Consider the following 27898-nt stretch of genomic DNA (forward strand, 5'->3'; position numbering starts at 1 on the left):
ATGAAGTCCGCTGAGACTGCGCTGTCATTCCCATTCAAACTAGCGGGGAAATGCAACATAAAGGGACAAGCTCTTTGAGATGACAATGGCCTGTTCGATGGCTCTGGTGTGTTTATGGTGCCACCTGCTGGGAGACAGCCATTTCACTGGGTTTCCTTTACAGGGTGTCAAATAAACTAAACAGGCAAAAACAAAACACACACAAACACACTTTTCTGTAATTACAACTGGAAAGCTTTTATTTATCAAAAGCAAAATCATACCTCCATATCAATATGATATAAATCATCAGTCTGTGATCCATCTGAATCTCTAGAATTTGTCAGTACTAGTTAGCGCAGAATGCTCCAAAAAACCCTGCATTGTTGCCCGGGATCAATGTAAGAGTGAAAATCAGAGCGGCTGGGGGTTAACCAGGATGACATTCTCGCCACGGATGAACAGCTGGTTGATGTGGCGCGTATGGACCTTGCCGTACGTCTTGGTTTCTTTCTTCTGGCGAGCCTGTGGACTTTGGACCACGAGCAGTGTTTTGTTTGCATCCTTTTCGGTTTCAGCAGCTCCTGACAGATCTGAGTCTGCTGTCCTGCTGTCTCCTCTCACACCAACGGCAGGAGAAGAAGAACGACTTTCTGGAGTCTCTTTGGGAGAATCTGCAGGCTGCTTCTTCACCGACTCAGCACATTCAGAGGTTTCCTGGAGACTTAGCTTCTCAAAAAGCTGCAGATACAAAGATTTGATCATTCTTAAGATTTTCATCCAACTGAACCACATAAAAGCGCTCCGTGTGCTCTATATGTATATGTAAAAAGACCTTTACAATTTAAGCCAGCAATACTACTGTCAGCTTGCTTGCAAGCATTTAATCAGCAAAGCACAGATAGCTGTTATTATGAAGTAGTCATTAGAAACTAAATGTTTCTAGCTTTCCTTAGAAAATCGAAGGACAAAATTTTACTCGTGTGTGTGTGTGTGTGTGTGTGTGTGTGTGTGTGTGTGTGTATGTATATATATATATATATATATATATATATAGAATGAAAACTCATCCATTACCCGTGTAGTGGTGAGGGCTTTCTCATGATAGAAAGCCTCTCCAAACAGAGGCTCTCTGTACGTTTCATCCACATCCACCATCGCCTGACAGCGAGAGATAACCAACGATTAAGATACGAAATTTGCGTAGTTCAAGAATGCCACATGAGATCACCGACCATGTTCCAGAACTTGTCGAAGGCCACGACAAAGCCAGAGCACACTCCCCTCAGACCTTTGAAAGTCCTGACGTGAACTTTGACTCTTATCCTCTCCTCCACGCAGCGGTACAGCTCCCCCAGAGGACTGCCTTTACACACTGAAAACACAAGACAAGCAGGTCGCACAGCTGCTTCTGCCTATTATGATAAATAATACAGGGAATTCAGCTAAAACTGATGCTTCTTTAAAGTAACAAGTAATGCTAAAATTATGAATAAAATATTTTAAAAATGAAATATATATATGTGTGTGTGTAATGTTGTAATGTGGTTTTCATTTTATTGGGGGCAAAGGGGTTATACGTAAACCACAACTAGGAACCTGCCAACCAAGCCATTCTGCGTCTTTTATTACTCCAGTAGTCCTATTTTACTGGGACATTTTATTTTATTTGTCGGTTTATTTGGGGTAGTCTGTCAGTTCTTAGTGTATTCTAATAAATACAAATATCGTATTCTAGTCCCTCCTAAAGTTTAAAGCGGCTCAGTGAAACTGCCCAGGCGGGACTAGGTCTCCAACACATTACATGATGAGTGTTGAACCTACGGGGCATTCTCGTCAGGACATTTTTCACAGGTTTCTGCCTCCTCTTCCTCCGCGTCGTGCCGCTGCTGCTTTCTCCCTCCTCTGACTCAGATACCGGGTTGTTCACCATGAGTTTCTTCAGCCTCTCGATGCGCTCCAGGTCAACCACGCCTTTCATCGCCTTACGCTGCCTTTTCTCCACGTTCTCCGGTTTAGCTCTCCCGCGGCCGCCCTTCAGAAAGCTCTCGTACTCGGCCACGTTGTTGAAGCACTTGATGTTTGGGATGGGAAGCTGCACTGTCGGTGAGTACAAGGCCAAGAGTGGATCAAATTTATCCGAGCAGACGTCCAGTTTATCTGCGCCATCGTCCTCGGCTTTACTGCCAGCCTCCGGCGCCGAGGCCGGGCTGGAGCAGGGTGCTGACAACGTCTCCTTACTGTCTGAATTTACACTTCTTTTTTCCCTCTCCTCCATGTTCAAAACAACCGAGGAATTCTGGGTATTTTGTCGTGTTTATCAACTGGACTACAAGTCCCATAGCCTCCTAGATGTACAGTATCTAGTTTAGTTTCTATTTAGGCACAAGATGGCGCTAGAAAGCAAATTACTTTCGTAAAATCTTTAAAACTTAAAAAAAAATTCCGCAAAGCATCCAAAAAAATTGAAAATTGAAGCATTATTTTTAAGGTGGCTGAAGAAACGGGAAATTATTTGCGTTTTATTTTAAGTCTACCGTAGCTCCGAAAATTTGTGTTCCGGGTGATTGTAGTTCCTCTACGACACAATTTCTGGGCGGACCGTATACAAACCAACGTGTTTGAATGTGCGGAAGAGAATTATTCTTATTATTTAGATATATTTAGTTTATATATTCTCTAAATAGAGAACTGACATACGTATAACACAGATCATTTTAATAATAACACTTTCCATCATTTGAAGTTATTGAATTTAGTTTTTTATATCATAGTAGTTGTCCGTTTTGACTGAATATTTTCCCACTGTTGACATATAATTTTCGCTCCTTGTGCTTTCTCTTCAGGATCATCCCAATGCTAATTAGTACAGCGAGCAGATTTGGTGTTTCGTGCTGTTCTCTTACACCTTCGGTCCGTCTTTTCTCCAGATCCAGTAACATGGCCAAAAGTAAGTTTGAGTATGTGCGCAACTTCGAAACAGATGACACCTGTCTGCGGAACTGCTACATTGTCGTGAGACTGGATGGTCGCAATTTTCACAAGTGAGTATTCTTCATTTGCGCTAAAACACCAGGAGCTATTTGAATCCAAATTGTTGTTTTGGCGTCTTAATGCATTATGTGTTTCAGGTTTGCAGAGCAGCACAAGTTTGCAAAGCCCAATGACGACAGGGCCTTGGGGCTGATGACAAGGAGTGCACGCTCTGTCATGGAAGAACTGGAGGATATTGTTGTTGCCTATGGCCAAAGTGATGAGTTCAGCTTTGTTTTCAACCGGTCTTCTACCTGGTTCAAAAGAAGAGCCAGGTGCTGATGTTTTACATAATGTTGAATAACATCATTTTCACACAGACATCTTCTAGCATTTTATCTGACTTCATTTTGTCCCCTCTTTTCCTTACAGTAAGCTCATGACCCACGTGGCCTCCCAGTTCTCCTCCTCGTACGTGTTTTACTGGAAGGAGTTTTTTGAGAATCAGCCCCTCCTGTACCCTCCGGGATTTGACGGACGGGTGGTCCTATATCCTAGCAATCGTAACCTTAGAGACTACCTTAGCTGGAGGCAGGCAGACTGTAAGTGCAAATGATGCTCTGAATGGTAAATCACACATTTGGCGTGGTGGAAATATGTCACATTGTGTCTCTGTTTCTTTAAGGTCACATAAATAATTTGTACAACACAGTGTTTTGGATGTTAGTGCAAAGAAAAGGACTCAGCACAACACAGGCAGAGGATCGCTTAAAGGTGAAACACAATTGATTAATGTATTTTTGAGTGTAAACTGGCAGCTGCAAGTGCTTATTAACAGATATAAGTATTTGAAAAAGGTATCATCAAAAAATCATATTAAGGTAATGCCCACATATTTAAGGTTGTAAGCATCGATATGTTAAAGACTGTCGCTTATAGTCAAGGTCATCCACACAGTATTCAAAGTGTACCATGTCCCAAATGACACACTGGCTTCTACCTACCAATAGATTCCAGCAGCATGTTTTGTAGATCCATATCAGCTGATCATGTGTCAGAAAAAAACAACAGTGAATGCTCACATCTCTCAAAATGTGCCATATAAAGGATAATTGATTGCCATACTTGGTGATTTTTTTCTTTCTGGCTACAGATACGTTATGGTAGGTATAAAGCTTTTCAACTACGAGTATCTGGTCTCCTAAACAGCATCAGGAACAAGCTAGTGGCAGTGATGGCTGGTGCTGATATAGTTATGTATTATCTATTACTTGTAAATTAAAAGGTTAATTTAGGGTATTGAATATTGTGAATTAGCCACAGTAAGCAAATCTGCCCTTTTAACATTTCCTAGAAGGAAGGTGAGGTCCCAAAACTATTAGGAAAGGGATTATTTCCATTATTTCCCCACACGCTATAGAAAACTGCCAACCAGAAACAAATAACTCACCAGACCACCAAAAAGCGAGGAAACAGGCGATGAGCCCCCAGTTGGCACAATATGAAAAAGGCATCCCCTTCCCCTGAGTCCCAAGTAGCCATAAGAACAACTTCTTAGTTATGTATTAGTGTTATATTTATTGAACAACAGATTTCCCAAAAATCAGAGTATAAAATGAGTGAGCCAAGACCACAATAACAAACAAGTAGAGCTATCCATCAACACAAACTTACATGACCTGGCAAAAAGTAATAAACCCAAATATATAAGTTTACCTACCCGGACTGTGAAAATGAATAAATTGGTTGATTCGTTAGCTAAGAATGTCTTAATTGTAAAAATTCATCTATCAGTATAATTTCAGTTTAAAAACAAAACAAACATCTTCTCCATTTAATAATATCACTTATATACTTACACAACACTTGGCTTTAGGGGCTGATAAGTTTCAAGGTACTATTTCTGATATTTCATCCGAGTAAACAAAGAGGTTATTTAAAAGATGTCAGCTTTCAGCTACGTCATTGTGAACAATTTATTACTGTGCATTAAAATAGTGTGTACAGGAACAGGTCTGTCACTAGCTATGACAGCTGCTACAGACTGACGCAGCTGTCCTCTGGAAATCACCTCATTCTTGTGGGGGCTGTCTGGAACCAGCTGATGGGTTTTGGGTGGATGTTTAGGCAGCATGAGTTATTTATTTATACCTTATCCAACATTCATGGTTCATAATTCCTACGTAATAATAACAACAACAAATAATAACAAAAAAATGACAGAGTGGTTTACTATTTATTTCTTGTTGATTTTCTTCTAGTTTTAATTCCAAAGTAAAAGAAACAGCCACTATATATAACCAGCGGTTTGGTGGGCGGTGGTGTTCCTGTCATGCTTTTGTTGTAGCTGTTTATAAAACTGTACTATCTAAAGACCATGTGAGGGATTGTGTAGCTACACACCTAAGTTTGGATGTCTCACAGTATTTCTGCCTTTTTCAGGGAACATTGGCTGGAGATAAAAATGAGATCCTCTTCACAGAATTTGGTATCAACTACAACAATGAATCTGCCGTCCACAAGAAAGGTACCACCCTCATCTGGGAAAAGGTGAGGTGCTCAAGAAGGGTTTTAAATCTATTCCCCTATTCCGTGGGCTATCTACTAAACTCAAAGGATAGAAACAAAGTATAGATCCTATCACGCAATTATCAGTCCGATACCGATACAGGCATTTGTGTCAATACTATTGATATTTTGATCAGTCCACCCACCTCCATTCATCAGGTTAGGTATGCCTCTCAGTGAAGTGCAGGGACACGCTGATCCAATCAGTGCGGTACATGTGCAGCCCTGGACATCCATGGCACGAAATCTATTATTGCTTAATCTAATGTGCATGAACGCCACTTGTCCCTGTAAGAAATTGGACTCAGTCTGCATGGGGGTTCAGTACCTAGTTAATATGTCAGAGTTTTTTGTTGGAATTAACCAGACGAATTGCTCCACCTGCGGCAATGCACCAAATTCTGTGTCAAAAAGTTAGGGCAAAACCTTTTAACAGTTTGAGGTGACGTCAGAACCTGTACATAGAAGTTTGTTGTTGTCCAGAAATTGAATCCAAGGTTTAAAAAAATGCCTAAAAACCTGAATTCTTTTAAATAGCCAGCAGGATCAACTCTTGTGCTTGCATAAATCAATTCCCTTGTTATGAGGTTTCTCATTCACATCACGTAGACATTGCTTAAGATTTGTCTGCCATATTGGACCAGTAGGGAAACGTGTATTCTTCTACTGGTTGGCAGTGGAGTACCTGGAGGTTGCTGGATCTTCCTTGGTGAAATATTTGCAAAGAAGATGCTGCACCCAAAAGCTCATAGTGATTGCTTTGGTTGCTAGCAGGTTTCCAAGGTTGCCTGCGGTTCTTCCTGTTTGTCCACAAGCTTTTGCTAACTACTAGCGTAACAGTAATAACTTGAGAAAGTGTGACGCAAATTGGATAGGGGGAAGATTAGCCTTCAAAGTAAAAGTCGCACCTTTTGAAACTTTGAAAGTCCTACCTTAACATAACACATTGTTTTATTTATTTTTTTAAGTTTTTCCCAAATTTCCTGTGAAATAGATGTTAAAGCAGGGTATGCATTTTAGAATGGCTGCCTTATGGTTGATAGATTGCTATTGTATGGTGCAACATCAGTTTTCTTCTCCGTCACATCCACCCCTCACTAGTTAGATCAGGATTTATAACACCAGTCAAAATGCCTCTCTCTCAAACTCAAAACAGTAGTCCACAAACCAGTGGGCCATGGGTGTGACCATATTTATATAGTCTGTGGTTGTTTTTGCATGTTTAAGCACACTAACGGCTCGCTTTTTCAAATGGTGTCTGTTTTTCTTCTTGTTAGAAGCAGTGAAGTCTGAGATTGAAACATTAAAATCACCACACTGCCTTTTTTCCCCTTTATTGGTATTTCTGTTGTTGTACATGAAAGAGAAATGTCAGCAGCTGCATACACTTTTTTTATTGCACATGACCTCACATTGTGGATGGAGTGTAAGAGAAAAGAGTTCTGCCACTAACATAGCAAGAAGCCATTTTTAGAAATTTCCTTTTCATGTAATAGTAGCATTTCCTTTAATAGGACATTTATTTATGCAGTTAGATGCTCCTTGGTTGTGAAAGGGAAATTTAAACTCACACAAAAACAAAGAAAAGGAAAGAAGAGATTTTCATAGGATCAAATGTATAAATAAATAACAAAGTATAAATCACTGTAATGTGTAGTGTGTCAGGCTGCAACTTGCTGTGGCACTGGATGTAGACCTGACACTAACTGCAGGAAACGCTGGTTTCATAGAAATTTAAGTTAGGTTGCATCACACTGCACCAGCTCCTCTGAGGGTTTTTTTTTAAATGCACTCAAAACCAAATCCCACAAAATAATTTTACAGGGTTTAGGTACCGGACTGATTGATTATGTACTGCTTATCTATTCTCCAAATGTTGAACTACTTATATTAATCAATTTTCTCATTTGTCTTATCTAGCGAGATGAGACTGTCATTAAACGCACAAAGCTGCCAAATGGGGAGGAAAAGGACATGCCCGTCACACGTAGCAGGAGGAGGGTAGAGGCCTACCATTGTGACCTTATAGGAGAGCAGTTCTGGGAGGAGCACCCAGACATCCTGGAGGATGACAACTGCTAACCGAACCTTTCCTGTTGAAGGAGAACAACTCTGAACGCATCTGACCTCGGAGGTGGTCGGAAGCGGACCCTTTTAAGCAGCCACTCCAGAGCTACAGCTTTATATTGACTTTGTGTCAAATGACATGTTACCCATGAAGATCCAATGTATTCTTACTTTCATATATAAAAATGTTCCTAATATGTTGGAACTTCCCTTCTTTGACTGCATAATGATGTCTGTCATGTTTAAAGAAAAGCAGATGTGAGTGTTTTAATAGTGTGATATCTATTTACTCCTGCATGTGGCTCTCCTAAGGTTGCCTTTCCTAAAATATGCCCTCATCTGATACCATGAATGACATTTAGAATACTACCAACACTTGATCTTTCAGTACGTTTGACATATTTTCTCTTGGCCTCCTGCTCTTATTACTCAGGGGTATTCAGCATGTGTCAAATCTATTTTACCTTAAAATTCTAATCCTTGAGTTTTAATACTACTTCTGCAAAGCATTCCCTTGCAGTGTCCAGTAAGAAAAGAAATAAGCAGAGTAAAGCAGAAATCAATACCTTGACAGGAACTCACGGCCTTGTCTTGAAGCCAGCTTACCATTTAGAGACGTGAATGGGCTGCACTGTCATCGGAGCTAAGAATACCTCACACACCCTGCATACACTTTATCCTTGACATGTGCGCTGTGGGGTAGTTATCATCACACTTATAAATGACCGGCTCAGTATGAATGGCTGCTGGAAGCCTAAACTAGTAGGAGCCTACTGTATGTTGTTACTTTAGGTGGACTCGGTTGCAGTTGATATTTTTGGTTCTGTGACCTTGTTAAAAGCATTTAGCTGTACTGTATTTTATGTAATTAGAATTTAACTTTCTAAGCACAGATGTGGAGCAAATTCTAATACGGAGGCCTTTTTGTTTCAAATATACAGCGGTCATTATCTAGAATGACTTCATGAACAATTATATACAGATACAGTTATATAGTAATTAAAATATCAGCATATACTATATTATACTGTATGTTACTTTAATAACATATATAATCTGCCTGCCTGAGTCATTGGCAAACAGTCCGCCCAGTGGTTCAGCGTGTGGCCTAGAAAGTTCAGATAGCAGAACATGTTAGAACAAGTGGTGCAGTTATTTAAAGACAGCATATGCAATGCCAAACATTTACTCGCAGGTCTACTAAGTTAGACAATAAATTCAGGAGTGACCTAAATTGTAAGCTTGTGTTTATTTGGGTTTTTTTTTGGTTAGTCCTTCAGTTCTGATAAGGTTACTAAGCTACTGGTAAAATGGCCAGATGGTGTGTGATAACGCCAACTAAATTTAAAACACAGTCATTAGGTCATTTAAAAAGGAAAACACACACAGCCACTGGACCCATGTGGGTATTTTATGGCATTTTTCAAAAGGTCTAGTAGCTCATTGTCCAGACTATCCTTTACTTATAACACTGAAAGCTTTTTTTTTTAATTAACTGAAAAACAAAAGAAATTTCTGTATTGCATAGTGAAAAAAATCTAACTTTTGTCATTTAATGGTTTATTTATTACCTAATTACTTTGGTGTAGTATGAATGGTAATCAGAGAGGTCTTCATTAGTAGGAAAAGCTGTAAAACTTATGAAAATACAGTTAAAAGTTCAAAATTTATACCCTCCTTTACATTTTCCAAAGCAGTCCAGAGATTCTGGTCCCCGGGCCTTACATTTGACAGCCCTGTTGTAGACAGTAGCTTTTAATCTTTAGCAGCTGTCAAAAAGCTTTACATTTGAAACTAACATGACTCTGCAGATGTCCTAGTGATGTCATCAGGAATGTCTTAAATTGGAGTCTAAGTACATTACCAATTTTAATTATTTCATAATAATTGTTTATAATTATTCTAAATAATTATGAAAAACATATATAGCACAGCTAATGTACACTTATCTTTTCATTTATATATTTTCAATGTATAACATGAATGCAACAGTCCATTGTCTAGCCTATGGTGGCATTAAAGGTCCATAACTTGTTCTGAGAGACACTGCAATGGATAAGCATGTTATAAAAAGAGAACAACAGAAAGCCTCCATTAAAAATTGTTTTGGTGGAAAAGAAAGTGAGAAATGAAAATAGTAGTCAAATAATGGGAAGTACATTCTTATTAATGTCTTTTGTCCTGTCTTCCTCCTTTTACCTTTAACTGGTGGCGCAGATGGCTGGCGTGGTTCTGGTAAAGGTTTCTTCGTGTTAAAATGAAGTTTTTCCTTCCCACCGTCGCCAAGTGCTTACTCGTAGGGGTCGTCTGATTGTCGGGGTCTTTTCTGTACTATTTTAGGGTAACCTTACAATATAAGTGTTATTGTGATTTGGGGCTATATAAATCAAACAGAGTTGAATTAAACATGATCTGGTATTTCTGTCAGTTTTGCCACGGCTTTGTCTTTCAAATTTGTGGAAGTACAGTAGGATATCCTTTGAAGTGGTGCAAAATAACCATTTCAAGACTTCTAGAATAAATTAAATGCACTAAATTGATATATTTTTTAAATAATCCCGTTTATAGATTTTCACTTAAAAAAGCGCTGTGATCGTGATTTCCTTCTCGCTCGTTTGTTCCTGACTGCTAGTCTGCCTCGTCTCGGCTCATCGTCCTCTCTGTCTGTCGAAGGGGAGTGGTTAGGCAAAATGGTGTGCCAGCATCTCACGGTTTGCCTCTGTGATGTGAAGCAACCGGGCCGGATCACCGCACATTTATGCCTCTGCTGAGCGACTTCACCCGGAGCCGTTTGTTTTTAGAATGCGTCCAGGAGCGCGTCCTCCACCACCACCATCACCACCTCCCTATGCCGCGCGGTGCTGTGTGTGTGTGTGCCTCATAGTTGTCCTCTACTGTACCGTCACTGCTGCTGTGTCTGAAGCCGCTGTTTACAATGGTGAGTCCAAGTGTTCCCCGGCACGACTAGAATCTGGATGCCTGCTTTGAATAGACGACTGTTGTTTTGCGCAGGGGTGCATTCCTGTTTAAATGGTTGCATCAGGTGTGTGTCGGTTATGTAGACGACAACGTGGATCTCCAGTGTTGTTTCTTAACTAGCAGCAAAGAAAAGACGCTAACTCTTATTCTGTGGTATTTTCAACCTTTCCCTCCGTTCCATGTGTTTCTAATCAGGAGACACCAAACAGGCTTCGCTGGAAAGCATCCTTGAGAACGTGGAGAGTTATGAGATTACTTATCCCATATGGCTGCATCCTCTCAGACACAAGAGGTCTGACAACAAAGAGGTGAATTTGTCTCGCTCTTTGTCCTTCTGACTAACAAAATGCTTTAGACGCACTGACACACATCCAGCTTTCATATAAAACCTTTGTGTAAACCACTGCTGTGAAAAAGTGCTTGCCCCCTTCTTGAGTTCTTATATTTTTTGCATATTTCTCACTCTTAAATGTTTCAGATCCAACAAAGGGATTAGGCAAAGATAACCAGAGTAAATAAAAAAGCAGGTTTTAAATGATTTTAAACGATCGCTTATTGAGAGATAAAGCTGTCAAAGCCCACCTGGTCCTAAAACTAATAACTAGTTGTGGCACCATCAGATTGCAAGAACTGCAATCAAGCGTTTGCAATAACATCACTGTGGAGGAATTTTGCCCACTCAACTTTGCAGAATTGTTTTATTTCAGCCAGATTGGAGGGTCATGTCAAAGCATATCCATCTAATTTAAGTCCAGACTTTAACTAGCCCACGCCAAAACCACCATTTAGTTGTTTTAGGCATTCAGAGGTGGACTTGCTAGTGTTTTGTAGAGTGTCCTTCTGCATAACTCGAGTGTGTTTGAGCTTCAAGGCACGAACTGATGGCTGATCGTCCTCCTTCAGGATTTTCTGGTAGCGAAAAGAATTCATGGTTCCATCAATGAGGGCAGTCGTCCCGAAGCAGCAAAGCAGCCCCAGACCATCACACTACTACCACCACCACGCTTGACTGGTTGCTGTGATGTTCTTTTTATGAAATATGAATTACTGCGTTAGTTTCATACCAGATGTAACTGGACTCAAACCTCCCAAAAAGTTCTGCTTTTGTCTCATCAGTCCACAGAATGTTTTCCCACAAGTCTTGGTGATCATTATAATATTCTTTGGCAAAAGTGAGACGAGCCTTTGTGTTCTTTGTGGTCGGCAGTGGTTTTCAGTTTGGAACTCCCCCATTGTGCCGTTTTACCCAGTTCTTATTGTTAAATCATAATCGCTGACCTTAACTGTGGAAAATGAGGCTTGCAGTTCTTTAGATGTTGTTGTGGGGTCTTTTGTGATCTCCTGGATGAGTCAAGTATGCGCTTTTGGGGTAAATTCGGGAGGCTGGTCACTCCTGGGAAAGTTCACCACTTCAAAGTTTTCTCCATTTCACCCATACAATGTCTCTCACCATGATTCACTGGAGTCCTAAAGCCTTAGAAATGGCTTTGCAACCCTTTCCAGACTGTCAGTGACTCTGTTTCTTTAGATTACAGTTTGTTGCTTTTTGAGATCTTTTAGCCTACTTCATTCTTTCAGACAGGTACTAGCAGTAATTGGGGCTTATAGAGTGTGGCTAATAAAATTGAACTCAGCTTTCCAGAACATGTGTTGAATCACAATTAATTCATGATTTGAAACATACAAGTGTGACAAATATGCAAAAAACAAAACCAAAAATCCAACAACTAAGAAATCAGGAAAAGGGGAAATACTTCCTTGGCACTGTCACTTCTTCTCACTGATTAGTATGCATTTAATGTTTTGCTTCCAGCATCCAGCAGAGGCACAGGTTCTCATCACAACTGAGGGCCAGGAGCTCAGACTACTATTAGAGAAAAATGAGTGAGTAACTTGAGTTTTCAACACCAGCCTTATCTTTCCATGCAAAATCAGTAAAGCAGTAGTTTAGAGGAGCCGATGAAATCACTCATCGACATTGTTCCTTTGACTTCCACAACATGCCCTTTCCATACCTCTGTTTATTTGGCCAGATGTTAACTGTCACATAGACGCATTTATAAGGTCAGCGCCCCTTGAGGGGGTGCTGAGAAGGGGGATGAGCAGAGGAAAGCAGGCTGATGGTTTTTGGACACTGGAGGGATGACACCCGATCCGTTCAACCAGGGCATGATGAGGCAATCAGGAAGTGAGGACTGTGCCTCTGCATCTAACGCCCTCTAATCTGATGGAGCGGTTCCTGTCCAATAACAATGGATTGGTGATAGGAAGGGAGCTTGGTGTCTCATCTGTTTAATAGACTGTGTACTAGTTTGGGGGGGGGGGGGGTTGCAACATTGAGATATCAGTGGTAACAACGGAGCTGCGGTTTATCACTTTTGGATTCGAGCCAGCGCACAAGTGGACCGGGAAGCTTTTAGGAATATTAGGAATGAAGTCCGTTTTTACCCTCGATTGCATACCGTCTCTGTCATTCATTGACTCGTAGGCACACAAATACTAACAAGCCCCGACTCCACCGTGTCTGACTGACTGCCCCCTGAGGGGATCTTGCCCCCTGTTCTCCAAACCCAGCAGGTGGTCACTCACTTACATTTCCTCCTGAGTGAGGTATTTCGCCTGCGCATGTATGATAAGAGAGTAACTGAAGAAGATACGCCACAAAACCCTTCAACAAGGTGTTGAATGGTGCAAATAAAATATGTTACAATTTTTTCCTAAGAAAGAGGAACTACAATCCCCGCTCGGTACTCAGGACAGGAAAAAATATTGTGAAACTTGTGTTCTTTTGTGAAACTTCTCATTTTTTGTGCAACAGAGAAGCTGTGAGAATGGATTAACTCATAACAGTTTTTTTCTGCCGCAGTCAGAGTTACGGAGATTTCTGTAAAGATATTTACTTTTTTCTGAAAAGCTGGATTTAGTTACTGAAGCAGTGTATCCTGTGATGCACACACTTTAGTATAAAACCGAATGTTTTGATTCTTTAATGTACTGTGTCTGAGAGCTATATTGAGCTGAACAAATGATGCAAATATTCCATCCATGCATCCAGGCAACCATTGTCTGCTGTTTTTGCTTATGTGGATGTAGGTATTGAAGTCAGAAGACAGTTTAACATTCGTTAAAACAACAAACAAAAAACGAGGCTTCAATTCACCTCAGCTCATATTTCCTGTACAGTGCGCTGCATGAGCGGTGCTGCAGGTTCAAAGAAAGCTTGCAGCTTCTTTTGTAGATTCATTGTTTAGCTGAGGCTCAGCAGTGTTGCCCACCAACTCTGTTGCCCCACAGAGAATGCTATTCTGGATTAGCCTACCCTGTTTCTGTTTATCCTTTGCTGGTCTAATGTGAGACTTGAGTCAGGGCTAAGGCAGAAAGCAGTTTATGCCAAGGGAGATTAATGTCTGATTTTGGAGACAAGCCAGAGAAAATGCTACCAGTGTCCACCCTGTGTCCTGGTTACTCCCTTATGTCCTCATTGCACCTAAAACCGGACAAGAATTCAATTCAATTTAAAAAAAAAAAAAAAAAACGATGTGAGAGCTCCAGCTGTCCTCCTTAAATCACTTCAAATCTTAGGGGAAAGCATAACTGTGAGTTTATGTGGGCATCAGCCCCCTCCCCATGGCTCGAGTCAACACTCAATCCATTTCTGTCCTCCCTGGTCATGTTTTTGAATGTGTGTGTATCTGTGTGGCTCTTTAGCATTTATACTTCACTGGTGTGGTTGTGTATAAGCGGCTGCCTGAGCTTTTATCTTAATGAAAGACTGTAGTGCACCAGCAGAGGGTTAATTCAGTTAAGAGCAAGGCAGGGGCCATAGTGAGTGCTGACTCAGGTAGCAGGAAAAGGATGTAAAAACAGAGTGAGCGAGGCAGGAAACAGTAAGAAACTGAACGATGAGCTTGAGGTGTTGAAAGTCATGAGAAGAGGAAAGCAGATTCTCTGGTCAGTTCTGGTTCAGAATGTGCCGACACTCTTGCTTCCTCCTCCGCCTGACTTTCTCTGTTCTCCTCTGTAATGTCCTTCCTGCACACCCTTAAGTGCATTAATCTGAATTAAGCACTCTCATGGGAAGATCACACTATACTGTTTCTCCTCTCCTTCCTTTCCCCTCTTGTCCCTTGCCATCATGCCCACACCTTATATGTCTTTCCACTGGCCAACTTAAAAAATGTGCACCCCGTTCTTTCTCCTTCTCTCCCCCCTTCTCTCACCTCGTCTGATATCCCCCCAGGGCTTTAATCCAAATATACATTCCCACATGTTCCCTGCGGTCAGGCTTGGGCGTCTGCGGCCACACGCAGACAGACGACACTCGCAGACACATTTGTGCACCCCCAAAAAGAACACAAACATGACTTGAAAGCGCAGATCTGATGGATTGCAGGTCTGTTGAACAGAGAGTGGGTTCATGGATTTGCTTGTCCTTGTTTCCCTTGTGCCTATGTTTAGTTTCACAGCCGTCCTGTTTGCTTAGATGCATTAATCTAGGCCTCTGTGTTAGCCTGTGTGTGTGTGTTCAACCAAGGCTCCGCACACACAGAACGTTAGCCTCCACCTGCAATAAAAGCCTCTTCATCATCTGTTGCTGAGAGGTAATTTGACTTTGCATCAGCCTTCCCCCTCCTCCCCGTCTTCCAGCTCTATGTGGTGATGTCATCTGATACTATGAGAGAATGTGACCCACTGACCCTTAAAGCATTACCCCAAATTCCCTCTCGCTCCCCCCTTCTTTATCTCTCAAGTACATTAGCATTACTCTTCCCCCATCCCTTCTTTCTCCTCTTGAGGCTGAACCAGGCCTTTGTCTCAGCTTCACTGCCAGACCGCCGTGATTCAGGCATCGCCAGGCTCCTCAATCACAGCATCTGTCCAAGCGCTGGATGACATCCAGTCGCTGCTGCTGACCGCCATTGGACAAAGCTTTTTTTTTTTTATTCCAGTCTCTACTTGAAAGCTGTCACAGTATTCAGCAGAATACATAAAGCTTTGGGGTATTCCAAAAGTGTTGCTGGAGAGTTTCACGGCAGTTGACTCAGGGCTTTGTGGTGCCATTAAATTGCATATCTGGCCAAATTATTACTGATTTAATAAAGGGTGTAAAAGTTTTTAATTATCTGCAGTATTTCATTTAATTTCAATTTCAAATGACTAACTAAGTGATATTTATCTTTCTATTTCAGTTATTCTAATATGTTTCACCACCCTGCAGGTTGTCCATTTACTTGAACCCTGTATAGTATTTTCATTTCTTTCTCTCACTGAGCTCCAACTTCTGGAGACGTTGGTGATTAGAAATGAAACTCAGACACACCCGCAGGTTGTTATTCTCTGGTTTCTGTGGTTGTAACTCGCTCATCATTAATGCACACCTTAGATCTTACAGTTAGAAGTGCTGTAGAGTCAACTTTTATGTCACGATTGCTCAGTCATTGACTCTGTCTTTTGAGTTCATTGTTTTTTGTCCCCAGTTAAGAGTTTTTCAGTGTTCTTGTAATTATAGATTTCTGGAGTTCTATGTTTGTGGTTATGATTAAGTTCTAGTCTAGTGTATTATCGATTAGTATTTTGGGCATTTTGGTTTTGTCACCTGTTATTTTTATCAGCCTCCCCTGTGCTCATGTGTCCAGCTAAGTTTCCGTCAGTGTAGGCGTATTCATGTTTTGTTACTTCCTGTCTTATTTTGCCAGTCCCAGTCTTGTGTGTATTGTGTTCAGTTTTGGGTCCCCTTGTCTTGTTACTTAGATTCTGTTCACCCGTGTTTCATTTTCCTCAGCTGTATAATGGTTCTCTAATTACCTCATGTGTATTTCACTTCCTTTTGGCTGGAGCCCAGCTTTGTTTTGAAATTTTTTTGCGCATTCCAGTGATGAATTTCCTTATTTTGAGTTCAGCCACTGTCTCTGGAGTCCTGCACAGTAGTTAGTCATGGTGTGATAAATCACCATGAATGTGTTGAATCTTTCCAATTGCTTCACCAAAAGGCAGAGGTAATATCACAGAAGCCTCTGTACCGTCTGCTCTGAGATCGATTTGAGAAGATGTATGTTGTTATTGGGAGATATTATGTAAAATGCCCCCAAATTTGTGGACCCATAATGGTCACGTGCTGCAGAACGATACGGGCCTCGACACAGGCTTCATTTGGACACGCCCCCTTTGCTCGACACAGGCCTCGGGGCTTCAACATCAGATGTAACATCACGAATATTGGGTCCTAAATCTGTCTACCGTGCAGCATATTGTGAGATTTTTAGTTGTTATTTTGCCATGTTTTAAGTCTTTTCTATTTCTTAAGCATAGACTACCATCAACGATACCAAAGTAACTTACAAATACATTGCTGGGATTAGACTTTTCATTAAAACTTTCATTAAAATGAGTCCCCAAGGAATAGCAAGATTCAGCTCAGAAACTGCAGCTGACTGTCAAGTTAAGGATAAGGGAGAACAGAAGTGGAGTACTTGTGTGGTTCCATCATGGAAGAAATGACTGTGGAACAGCAGCAGGCTAAAGTTCAGTCATCTAATGTCATTAATTGCCACAAAATTGGCCTACAGTTGACACAGAGGATGATGGGAAATGTCTTCAGGAAGTTAGGGAAGCTGGAAAACTTGTGGAATTACAGATATAAATGACATTTAGCTCAAATCACAACATGACCCTGTTCATGCTGACATCATACGTCCCACCGATCGTTTTGAGGTCCCCCTTTAGAGTTCCTATTGGTCTATGTGGTTAGCCAGCCCCTTCTTCCTGTGAGTCCTAATCTGTTAAAAGTAGTCATTTTGTGTCTTTGCTTGTTTTATTTCAAATTCTCATCAGCAGGCTGTCATTGTCTTAAGAGGCTTGTTTCCTTCTTGGCATCGAACAGGGATGAAAAATGGTAAATGGCCTGTATTTATATAGCGCTTTACTAGTCCCTAAGGACCCCAAAGCGCTTTACATATCCAGTCATCCACCCATTCACACACACATTCACACACTGAAAAAGAAAATTTGCATCATCCTTTCAATGAGTTTAACACTGGTGGATCTGTGCTAATTTGCCTTCCTGGTCAGATAGTCAGATTAGAAGCCATTCTTATCCTCGATAAAGCTTATAGGTATAGGTAGGGCTAAATCAAGTGACTCAGAAACATCCCTTAGGTACAATACCGATCCAAGGTTTTGGACTGGGAGGTAGATGGTCTTTTCCTGCCTTTGGGCAGAACATAATTTCCAGCAGTTTAATCATTTGTTCCTCATTGAACTGTATGGCAGTGATAAGGATCTTCTCATTTAACTTAAGAAATCAAATTTGGCTGAGGCATATTTACAAGAAGATTACATTTTTATTTTTCTATTTCCCTTAAAAGCCACCAGATTAAAAAATAAATGAAGAAGCAATGATAATAAGGAAATCTTTAAGATCTTTGGTCTGTTTGAGTCAAACTCCTGCAGTTTAATGCTTCAGGAAACAACATCAGTAGATGTGCTTGAGTTTCTCTGCAGTTACAGCCAGTTGCTGAGTTGGCCTGAGGAGAAGATGAAGATGACTTAAAGTTTAAAGTTGACTGAAAACAGGAAGAATGGTTTGCAATAAACATTGGACTTAATTGTGCTGATACAGATAAATAGAAAATAAGAGGATTATGATACTTTATCCAAAGAAAGCTTTCGGTGTCATGCATATGCATGTTTCTGCTTCACAGCCTGAAAAATAGCAAAGAAGCTCAAGAGCACTTGTAAATAATCCATCTGTCAAACAAATGCAGTCAGGACATGCCAACAACTGAAGCTGTCAGCATAGGGAAGTTATCATCTCTTGCTTCAGCAATAGACTAGTACTCGCCAAGAAGTAAAAAGGATCACTGGGGGACGGTACATATGGCTTTGATTACAGTTTCCCACATTCTCCTGTGCGCTCTCTTGTCACCAATAGGCTCTTTGTTTAAATCTTTAAAGCACTTTGTTTTTTGGGGAGCGCCTGTGTTAGAGTGAATGTTTTACGAGCTGTGGGCTGTTGCAGAGAGTCTGTCCTCTGCTAACCTCTCAGCTTCCTGCAGTTTTGTATTTCACCGTCTTTTCACAATATTGTTGTTTCCATAGACTGTATTACTGTCACAAAATACAGAATATTTTGTTGTCCCTGAATTTGTTTTTTTTTTACCCAGGCAGCTGTTGGCCCCTGGATATCAGGAAATATGGTACACACCCAATGGAGCGCGCAAGTCCTCTTCTCGACCCAGCACTGTGAGTCTGCGAGATAGTTTCATGCTCTTAGGCTGCGGAGGGGAGTCTTAGCTGATAAACATCAGTGTAGTTGATCAAGTCAAGTGGGAGGAGGGTAATAAACAGTTAGTGACAGGTTTTGGCATAAATACTACTACTTCTGTTTACATTAAAAGGTCAGTGTGTGATGAATGAAAATGTTGTTTTTCAGGGACACTGTTTCTACCATGGCGAGGTTCAGGGCATGGAAGGCTCCAGCGTTGCTGTCAGCACTTGTTCAGGGCTCAGGTAATAAAAAATATTTCTTATTATTCATTAAATCCCTCCAATGAGCAAGCCTTTCATTAAATTACATTGGTCTTGAATTATCAGTCCCATCCTATCTTTAGGAACTCATAGTATCGTATCACCCAATTAGAGCACTTTGCTCTCAGACTGCAGGCTTACTTGAGGTTCTTAGGGTAAAAAAAGTAGAATGGGATCCAGAGCCTTCAGCTTTTAGGCCCCTTGTCTGTGGAACTGGCTCCCAGTTTGGATTCAGGAGACAGACAGTCTCTCTATATTTAAGATTAGGCTTAAAAGTTTCATTTTCATTTTTACAAAGCATATAGTTAGGGCTGGAACATGTGACTTTAAACCCTTGCTTAGTTATGCTCCAACAGGCCTGCGCTGTTCGGCTTCCCATGATGCACTGTTTCTTCTTCAGTCACCTCTTTTTACTCCGTGTGCATTTAATCATTAGGTATCATTATTTATAATTAATCTCTGTTTTCCCCTCTCTGATTCTGGTTGGAGCAGAGGTTTCTTCCTGTTAAAAGGGAGTTTTTCCTTCCCACTGTCACCAAGTGCTTGCTCGTACAGTGTCATCTGATTGTTGGAATTTGCTCTGTATTAAGGCAGCATTTTTGAGGTGTTTATTGTTCTGATTTGGCGCCATATAAGTCAAATTAAGTTGATTTAAGACAGGGGAAACCATGCATCCGAACAGATTTAGAATATAAAAAGTAATAAAACTTTACAGTAACATATATTTAAGTCCAACTCAAGTATGGATGGATGTAGATGGCTCAGAGTAAGAGAAAAGTTTCTCAAGTTTGTTTGAAAAAACACCATTTAAAGCTACATGTTCCATCCATAGATAAAATCTTTAAATTTATCCGGCAAGGAAAAGAGCTGAAAGGACAAAAAAGAGGATGTTTCTGTAAAGTCAACATTTTCTGAAAAAGCAGAGGTAAGAGCTAAAAGACGTGATGGCAGGGGAAAGAGCTGTGCTTATACAAACAGGAAATTGTTTGATACCGACTAGATTGTGCAGAGATTATATTGATCAGCTGGTTGCTCAGCTCATTCATTTGCTTATCTATAGTAGCAATAAGTTGCTTGCTTTTAAAAAAAACCTGCTAGAAACAAGTTTCTCAAACTTCCTGTCTAAAACATGTACGTATTTCTGTTTTATATACGTGCTGAGAGACGTGCTGAGAATTCGACAGCTGGGCAGTGGGAGTAAAAGATGTATGAATTTGACTTTCTTCAGCTTGTGATCAAGCTGTGCCTCAATAAATAATGTTACAGGAAACAGCCCTGTGTACTGTCCAATGTAGTCTCCAAGTTTATTAGGTCACTGGCTTCAGTGCTGGTTCATTGAGTACAGCTCGGTACTGGAGATCTTGTGTGTTCTCCTGATGCACCTCCAGAGCAGCTGCTGCTTCCTGCTGGAGACACTCAGAGAGAGAGAGAGAGGAGAGGCAGGCAGCAGAGGGGGAACTAGTGAGGGCTGACAAACATCTTAGTCGTGCGTGTGTGATTTCTTTCTGGGTTAATGTTCTGCATCTGGAGGATGAGCGAATAACATCTTCCTGCTAATGTAGATTCTGCAAGGGAATGCAAATACAGCATAAAGGGATGTTGACGTGTGGGCATCTGACTTCTCCAGATGTTTTCTGCAGCTGCACGGCCCGCTGCTCTGCATGCACTCGTGTGTGTTTGAGTATAGGTGTCTGTTATGATCAGTGGCTTTTTGAAGAGGATTGTTTATGTCAGCTGATCTTTATTTACACAACAACGGAGAAAGAGAGAAGCGTGACCTTCTGTCGCACAAATATTAAGACATCGCTGATTTTCTGAATATGACTGTTTTTCCCTCCTAGGGGACTAATTTCCCTGAACACGAGCATCAGCTACCTGATAGAGCCTCTTCCCGTTTCTACGGATGCTGATCGGCACGCTGTGTTCCGAGCCGAGAGTGTTCGTCTCCCCGGGGGTCACTGCCAGCATCACCATGGCAAAGTGGAGCATGAGGAGGGGCTTAATGACTTTATCAAGGGAATGATGTCACCACAGGGTTTGAGGGTGAGCTCAGTAGCAGTAACCTCATCGATGACATTCTTTGAGATTTATTAAAACATGATTATGTTGTCTTTCTCGTCAGGAAAAAAGGGAAGTGAGTCAGAATATGAAGTACGTAGAGCTGCTGATAGTTGCAGACAAGACTGAGGTGAGAAAACAGTGTACTCAGATTGGGTGACTTTTGCAACCACACTGGGGGGGGTTTGCAGTGAACCATTAAGATGTGGTAGCGGGGAGTGTGGCTTTTCGTATGTGGGATTAGGTGTGTGCCATCATTATTATTTATGACCTGTAAAGTTTGCATTATGTATAGCTTCCCACTTCATGCAGTTGCAGGTAAACCCAATTGTGGAGAACGCTTGCAAAAAAAAAAAAAGGTTCACTTCCTGTTTTATTTCAAGTGTGAGATGTACCCTTTATGGGAAAGATATTTTAACAGATGTGTAGACGTTGAGTTTCTATTTCTGTGTGTTCATTGTGGTTTATGGTCGTTGCAGTTTGAGAAGCACAACTCTGATCTTGACAAGACGAAACAGAAATTAGTGGAAGCAGCCAACCTAGTTGACAAGGTAACATCTGATTTGAAACCAGAAAAAAAAAAGAAAAAAACCCCAGATACTGGAGTTTAACATGCCTATTTTTATTCCTTATGCCGACACCGATAGTACTACAAAGCTTTAAATATCCGTGTGGCACTAATTGGTCTGGAGGTGTGGACCAGCCAGGACATGATCAGCGTCTCCGATAACCCGCACAGCACCCTGGCAGCGTTCCTGTCTTGGAGACAGAAACAGCTACGCAGTCTCCCCAACGACAATGCTCAGTTGGTCACGTCAGTGTTTCTCATTCACTCTAGTACATTTCATAATCATTGCGCAAGACAGTAATAAACACCGGTTGCAGTCCAGCGGGATGCTCTTGACTTGGAACTAATTTCAAGTGCTCTCTTTTGTCTCCAGGGGGAAGTCATTCCGGGGCACGACCATCGGGCTGGCACCTCTCAAAGCCATGTGCTCCGAATACCAGTCCGGCGGAGTAAACATGGTGAGGGACGAGTGTGTTTAGATTTAAATTTGATGATGCTACGCTACATCAGCATGCATCAAGTCAAAGAATCACACGTTGATTTCTGCTGATCTTAAAATTCTCGTGCTGTGTCGAACAGGACCACTCAGATTTATCAGTCGGCGTTGCTGCCACGATGGCGCACGAGATGGGACACAACTTTGGTATGAGCCACGACATTCCAGGTTGTTGCCAGGCGAAAGCAGAAGACGGAGGCTGTATCATGGCTGCTGCTACTGGGTATGAAATTCAGCTTGCCACAATACAAAAAATTGCATTCATTAAACCAGGAGAAAGGGGATAAATGATAGAATATGAAAGAAAAAATTGAACCTGATTTCTTCCTTACCTCGTGCTCAGGGATCCTTTTCCTCGAGTGTTTAATGATTGCAACATAAAGGAGCTGAAGAGCTACCTGAGCTCTGGAGGAGGAAAGTGTCTCTTTAACCTGCCCAACACCAGGACAATGTATGGAGGGCATCGCTGTGGTAACGGTTACCTGGAAGACGGAGAAGAATGCGACTGTGGAGAAGAAGAGGTCAGTGGGTGTTTCTGTGTATGCACTGCGGGTTTTTCTTTTGATGGTTTTGCCAGGCTTCATAACTCTACAACACGTTTTGCCCAGGAGTGCACAAGTCCATGCTGTAATGCCAACAACTGTACCCTGAAAGCTGGAGCTGAGTGTGCCCACGGAGTCTGCTGTCAGAACTGCAAGGTACATTTATTAGTGTACATACTATTTAAATGGGAAATCACCAACCCTTATTCTCACTAGTACAGAATAAATGTTCTACTCTTCTAACTTTATTTATGTCATTACTCTTTTGTCTTTCACTGTGAAGCTGAAGAGCCCGGGTGTGCTGTGCCGTGCTCTCTCGGGGTCATGTGATCTTCCTGAGTTCTGTGATGGCAAAACAGAGTCTTGTCCTGCAGATTTTTATTTAGTAGATGGCACATCATGTGCAGGCGGGAAGGCCTATTGTTACACCGGCATGTGTCTGACCCTTGAGCAACAGTGTCGCTCACTTTGGGGAAAAGGTGGGTAAAGCGGACTCTCCATCTATAGCTAACTGCTGTTTATCCTCACTTAAACGCACTTGGTTAATTGATCATCAACAAGTCTCAGCACCTCATAAAAGCAGAGGTTTTGGCAGTTTGCTGGTCTGGAACATGCAGGTGTGTTTTAACATAATCCTACAATCAAGAAAGTAATCAAGGTGTTGGAATAGTCCAGGCAAAGTCCAGAACTCAGTCCGAATGAAATGTGGTGGGAACTTAAGAGAATTTTGCATAAACAAATTCAAACAAACCTCAGTGAACGGAAGCAACATTGTAACAAAGAGTCGTCCAAAACTCCTCCACAAAATGTTGAAACTGATGAACTCATACTGAAAATAACTACTTCAACTTATTTCTGCTAAAGGTGGTTTTGCTTCTAAAAATGGTCTTTATTATTAAAGGATTATTAAAGTTTATATACATATATCTTATAGACTAACTTTAAATCAGTATTTTTAGTGAACAATAACTTAACAAAAATAAAACTGAAACAGTCAAATTTTACAAACTGTACATGGTTTGAAGGTGCATGCACTCATGCTTTGAACTTTAAAATGGTCTTGGTATTATTTTAAATACCAAAACCACAGGAACAATAGCTCACTACTTTTTAAGGAAGTGACTGCACAAATAATATCTCTTTTCTTTTCATCCGTAGGGCTTTGAGGGGTTTGAGTCATACCAAGTTTCTGGACTTTTTTTAATTAAAGAAATGAATGTTAAAGAGATAAATATCCAGTCAGGCTCAGTGTATTTAAAGATGAGTCCTTGATGGGTCACAGGACTAGGGATTGTTATTGGACAGTGTCCATGTTCATGTGGTGACAGAGCCTTTGTAGTACCACAGGAGCCACATTGAACAGTAAGGGATGCCATCTGGTCTTCATCAGACGGTCAAATAACACAACCTGACTGTATGCCTGCATGTGTGTTATTGTGTTTGCGTGAGCTCACACTTTTAAATATGTTTCTGTGCATTTTTTTGTTGTTGTTTTTTGTTAAACCACAGATGGTCGTCCGGCCCCTGACCTGTGCTTTAAGAGGGTAAATGAAGCTGGCAATATGTATGGGAATTGTGGCAAAGATGAGTCTGGGAATTACAGGAGCTGTAGTGACAGGTGAAAACCAAAACGTTCAGCAACAAACTAATCACACTTTCATTTACTTCTCCCTCAACTGAAGTCTGACTTTGTTGTTTTGGGTGGGGGGTTCTGTTTACATGACAGGAATGCTAAATGTGGGAAAATCCAGTGTTTGGCTTCAGCCTCCAAGCCTATTGAGCAAAATGCGGTTGTCATAGAAACCACGGTTACTGAGGGCTACAAAAGAATCATGTGCAAGGGGACACATGTGTACAAGCTTGACAAGGAGGAAAAGGAGGCACAGGGTGACACTTTGGATCCAGGTCTGGTCATGACGGGCACCAAGTGCGGCGAAGACTTGGTGAGAGTTATGAAAATGTACTAAACAGAGTTTGCAGTAGTAGTAAAGAGCATGTACCAGTACTACTTTTTTTTCACCCGATCTTAAGTCACAAACAAAGCAGACAAAACTGTTTCGATCAGACAGAGAAAATGGATCATCTGTGATTTCAGTTTTCACCTGAAAGGGGATAAGCAACCTGTCTCGAAGCGCTTCTCTAATGTTCCTCCTCACGCTTCTTTTGTTTGAACAGATTTGCTTTAACGGATTATGCCGCAATGCATCTTTTCTCAGAGCGGGGGAATGCAACGCCAAGTGCCACGGACACGGAGTAAGTTTCAGTGTGTCGCAGAAGAGATGCTGGTTTGATGGATTTCTCTGGACTTCTGAGAAAGATTTGGCAGCTAGCCTACAATTACTGAAAGCTGGCAGCCCTAAGCAGCGCTGCAGGAACGGTCCAGATCCTTTGCTTAATTAAAAGTAGCAACACAACAATATAAAAAAAACATATCATAAACAAGTAAGGGTTTGGCATTCAGGCATCTTACTTATGGGAAACCACGGCTGTATTATGCAGCAATATGGTCACCTCTGTAAAATGTTCCATAAACTATACAATTTTTTTCGGCAGAGCCTTTTTACTACATTTTGTTACAAAACATTGACTTCCTGTCCCTGATTCTCCTTCAGTCATAAAAAATGTGACTTATTCTCTTACCAGCTGTGCAACAACAACCGTAACTGCCACTGTGATCCAGGCTGGGCTCCTCCTCTCTGCGACCAGAAAGGATCAGGGGGCAGTGTGGACAGCGGGCCTGTCATCAACCGCAGTGAGACCCATGCACCAATCATTTATGTGCAGTTAATTAAAGTTAAAACAATTTTTTTGGTGTTTGTTTATTTTCTGACTCTTGTCTATTTTATATTCCAACAGGAAGCGTTGGTACAGCCCTCCTTACTTCCTTTCTGCTTCTCTTGGTGGGTTTGGCTGTTTTTGCTTTTTGGCGCTTCGGCAGACATAAGCTCCCCTCGCTGAAGCCTTCTGCTCCACCACCAGTGCCAAAGTATGTAGTTCTGAAGTTGCTAAACACTAAAAACGTACTTTGCAGATAACGTTTTTCCTTTGTGTTGTGCGAACATCCAGAATGAATGAAATCCACACTTCCGAGCCACCTGACGTCAAGCCTCTTAATCCGGAAAGTCGTGCCAACGGTCATGCCAACCCAACATTCTTGCTAAAGAATTCGGTAAATAAGCCCACTCTTTGACCACCTAAGTAATGTCTGTCATGTAATACCATAAAAAATGTTGAAAATACTTGTCATCTTTGTGCTTTTCCACATGGGAAGCCTTCTCCGCATCCGAGCCCGTCTGCCCCACCTCTACCCAGGAATGGTATTGTATATCCTGCAGGGAAGCCTCCCCCTGTACCAATGTGTGCAGGAGAGCAGCGAAAGCAGACACCACAGCCCCAGAGAGTGATCTCTCCTCAGGGCCGCACTCCCCCTGTCCCTCCAGGACAGAAACCCAACCAGGCTTCTGCACTGCCTACAAGACCTCCACCTTTACGCTCCCTGGATGCCAAAAACTCGTCACAGCTTTCAGCAGTACCCAAAAATAGACCAAACCCCCCAAACAGACCTCCACCGCCTTGCCCTATCAAAAAACAATCAGGGGTAAATCCTTCTCTTCTGCATTAATAAGTAAAGTGTGTACTTTTGCAACAGTGAAATAAATGCTGAACGTCTCGTTTGTCTTGCAGGACCCTGTGAAAGGCCCACAGGTTACCACCAATGCCTTGCAACGAGGAAAACCTGGTTTGGCTCCATCTGCTGGACAGAAAATGCCAAACAGGTAAGTGGTCTTGTGTTCTCAAATGTCTCTCTGTAGGAATAAACAGATCTTAATACCGTCCTATATTTTATTAAAATTTTCTTGCACTTCTTCTCTCTAGAGCCTAATCTACAAGCTCAGGGAGGCATTGGGGACCACTGCTTACATCCAGTGACAGACTGCCTCACAATATATTTTCAGTGCGGTGCCAGGTCGTAAAAAAGGTGATAAGCGAGGAATACTTGACGCTGTACACTGGTGTGCAATATGTGGAAAATTATATAATTACAGCAAGTTATAAAGTAGAGATGTTTTAAGCCTAAGATTTAGGCTTAACAATGAGTGCTTTGTGTATTACATGTGTCTGCTTTATCAACTTTGAAGCTAGAGCTCTGAATTGAACCGCGTTTAGTTTCTTTTACTTATGTTGGTAGAATTATAAATGAAGAAGTATTTATTCACAAAATCAATGAGAAATGAATGTTTACAGAGAAACCATTGTACCAAACGTGATGCCTCTCAAAGCGAATTAGCCATAAAGGGATGTCTTATATTAAGAAAAGATGCCAGTAATGAAGTTCTTATCTGTGAATAATAATGGGTTTTAACTGGACTGATAGTAACCAGAGAAAGACCTGCATGCCTGTAAGTTTATTCTTATGGTGAAAAGTGCATGTCTGATATGTAGCAGGAGCTGTGAGGGACTTTTTTCCATTTCTTTAGTTTTTAATTTCTTTAATTTAATTTTTTTTAATTGTCTTTTTGAGTTCTCATGCCCTGAAGGGTTTAAAAGGTGGTCGTGTAACCGCAGGCTTTGGAGCAGTAATAATTTGGCATTACTGTTAGGTGCTTCTAAATATTGTGTCATATTGTGACTGCTTGGGGAATTGTAATCTGTAAAAGGGAAATGCAGAATGCCAACTCCCATGTTTTACCTCATTATCAGACCTATGCAAACACAGGGCTTGTGTAACACTGTGTCTGAAACTGAAATTCAAATGAACACATGGGTAAATAAAAAGATATTGAACATTTTAACAGGTTGTTGTTTTTTCAGCTTTTTCTTCCTAGCTTTCGCCAATACAGCTGCCAGCAGCAGTTCTTGAGTTCAGATACTTGCTATGTTAGATTAAAAAAAATGGCTTTTTTTTATAAAACCAAAAAGTGTGTGAAAAGTGTCAGTAATGAACATATAATCTGACTTTTCCCCTTCATTGTAAGTGCTATGTACAAAAACAGCTCTAGAGGTACTTTTAAACCATAGATTTGAACATGACTGCATCATAGAAAACTTCAATAAATAGCAACTCTGAGGGATTGTAAATTATTTTCCTGTGCATTCTTACAGTAAACTGGAAATACCTTTATTCACCCTGTTCACAATTCT

At 41.2% G+C, this 27898-nt stretch overlaps 3 protein-coding genes across 7 annotated transcripts; 2 read left to right on the forward strand and 1 right to left on the reverse strand.

The window, feature by feature from the left end:
* Positions 1-233: 233 nt before the first annotated feature.
* lsm11 (LSM11, U7 small nuclear RNA associated) lies at positions 234-2294 on the reverse strand. Its single transcript, XM_085421333.1, has 4 exons — positions 1804-2294; positions 1215-1354; positions 1057-1140; positions 234-720 (listed from the first exon to the last, which is right to left on the reverse strand). The coding sequence occupies exons 1-4, from the start codon at positions 2255-2257 to the stop codon at positions 394-396; spliced, it is 1005 nt and encodes a 334-aa protein (XP_085277459.1). The 5' UTR covers positions 2258-2294; the 3' UTR covers positions 234-393.
* On the forward strand, positions 1953-10461 carry thg1l (tRNA-histidine guanylyltransferase 1-like). 4 transcript variants are annotated; one of them, XM_085421354.1, is made up of 7 exons: positions 1953-2085; positions 2826-3023; positions 3111-3287; positions 3385-3554; positions 3638-3726; positions 5395-5502; positions 7441-10461. In XM_085421354.1, exons 2-7 carry the CDS (start codon positions 2836-2838, stop codon positions 7600-7602), a joined length of 894 nt encoding a protein of 297 aa, XP_085277480.1. In that variant the 5' UTR covers positions 1953-2085; positions 2826-2835; the 3' UTR covers positions 7603-10461. The 4 variants fall into 4 exon arrangements, with proteins under 4 accessions (XP_085277480.1, XP_085277499.1, XP_085277472.1 ...); XM_085421373.1 differs by having other exon boundaries at positions 1955-2085; positions 2910-3023; XM_085421346.1 differs by lacking the exon at positions 1953-2085 and adding an exon at positions 2541-2606.
* Positions 10384-27549, forward strand: adam19b (ADAM metallopeptidase domain 19b). Of its 2 annotated transcripts, XM_085421318.1 has the most exons (23): positions 10384-10525; positions 10762-10874; positions 12380-12450; positions 18729-18807; positions 18998-19074; positions 20934-21135; positions 21215-21280; positions 21630-21701; positions 21798-21964; positions 22092-22176; positions 22298-22437; positions 22558-22735; positions 22823-22912; positions 23040-23235; positions 24266-24374; positions 24483-24699; positions 24932-25009; positions 25400-25508; positions 25613-25742; positions 25823-25925; positions 26028-26354; positions 26441-26532; positions 26633-27549. In XM_085421318.1, the coding sequence occupies exons 1-23, from the start codon at positions 10390-10392 to the stop codon at positions 26637-26639; spliced, it is 2844 nt and encodes a 947-aa protein (XP_085277444.1). In that variant the 5' UTR covers positions 10384-10389; the 3' UTR covers positions 26640-27549. The 2 variants fall into 2 exon arrangements, with proteins under 2 accessions (XP_085277444.1, XP_085277450.1); XM_085421324.1 differs by lacking the exon at positions 12380-12450 and having other exon boundaries at positions 10387-10525.
* Positions 27550-27898: the final 349 nt, after the last annotated feature.

This window comes from Rhamphochromis longiceps, linkage group LG2 (genome assembly GCF_057381845.1).
Source record: "Rhamphochromis longiceps isolate RC_006_pf linkage group LG2, R_longiceps_female_GT1.1, whole genome shotgun sequence".
NCBI classification, from domain to species: Eukaryota; Metazoa; Chordata; class Actinopteri; order Cichliformes; family Cichlidae; genus Rhamphochromis; species Rhamphochromis longiceps.

What these genes read in the sequence shown, in the direction of transcription:
- thg1l (XM_085421346.1), top strand. An exon ending in AGGCAGAGGATCGCTTAAAG is followed by an intron (nt 3,727 to 5,394) that starts GTGAAACACAAT and finishes TGCCTTTTTCAG; the next exon opens with GGAACATTGGCTGGAGATAA. An exon ending in CCACCCTCATCTGGGAAAAG is followed by an intron (nt 5,503 to 7,440) that starts GTGAGGTGCTCA and finishes TGTCTTATCTAG; the next exon opens with CGAGATGAGACTGTCATTAA.
- adam19b (XM_085421318.1), top strand. Translation starts at nt 10,390, where the DNA reads ATGCGTCCAGGAGCGCGTCCTCCACCACCACCATCACCACCTCCCTAT. An exon ending in AGTCCGGCGGAGTAAACATG is followed by an intron (nt 22,177 to 22,297) that starts GTGAGGGACGAG and finishes TGTGTCGAACAG; the next exon opens with GACCACTCAGATTTATCAGT. An exon ending in GCGACTGTGGAGAAGAAGAG is followed by an intron (nt 22,736 to 22,822) that starts GTCAGTGGGTGT and finishes CGTTTTGCCCAG; the next exon opens with GAGTGCACAAGTCCATGCTG.
- lsm11 (XM_085421333.1), bottom strand. Translation starts at nt 2,257, where the DNA reads ATGGAGGAGAGGGAAAAAAGAAGTGTAAATTCAGACAGTAAGGAGACG. An exon ending in TGTCCTGACGAGAATGCCCC is followed by an intron (nt 1,355 to 1,803) that starts GTAGGTTCAACA and finishes TTGTGTTTTCAG; the next exon opens with TGTGTAAAGGCAGTCCTCTG. An exon ending in TCGACAAGTTCTGGAACATG is followed by an intron (nt 1,141 to 1,214) that starts GTCGGTGATCTC and finishes TCTCGCTGTCAG; the next exon opens with GCGATGGTGGATGTGGATGA.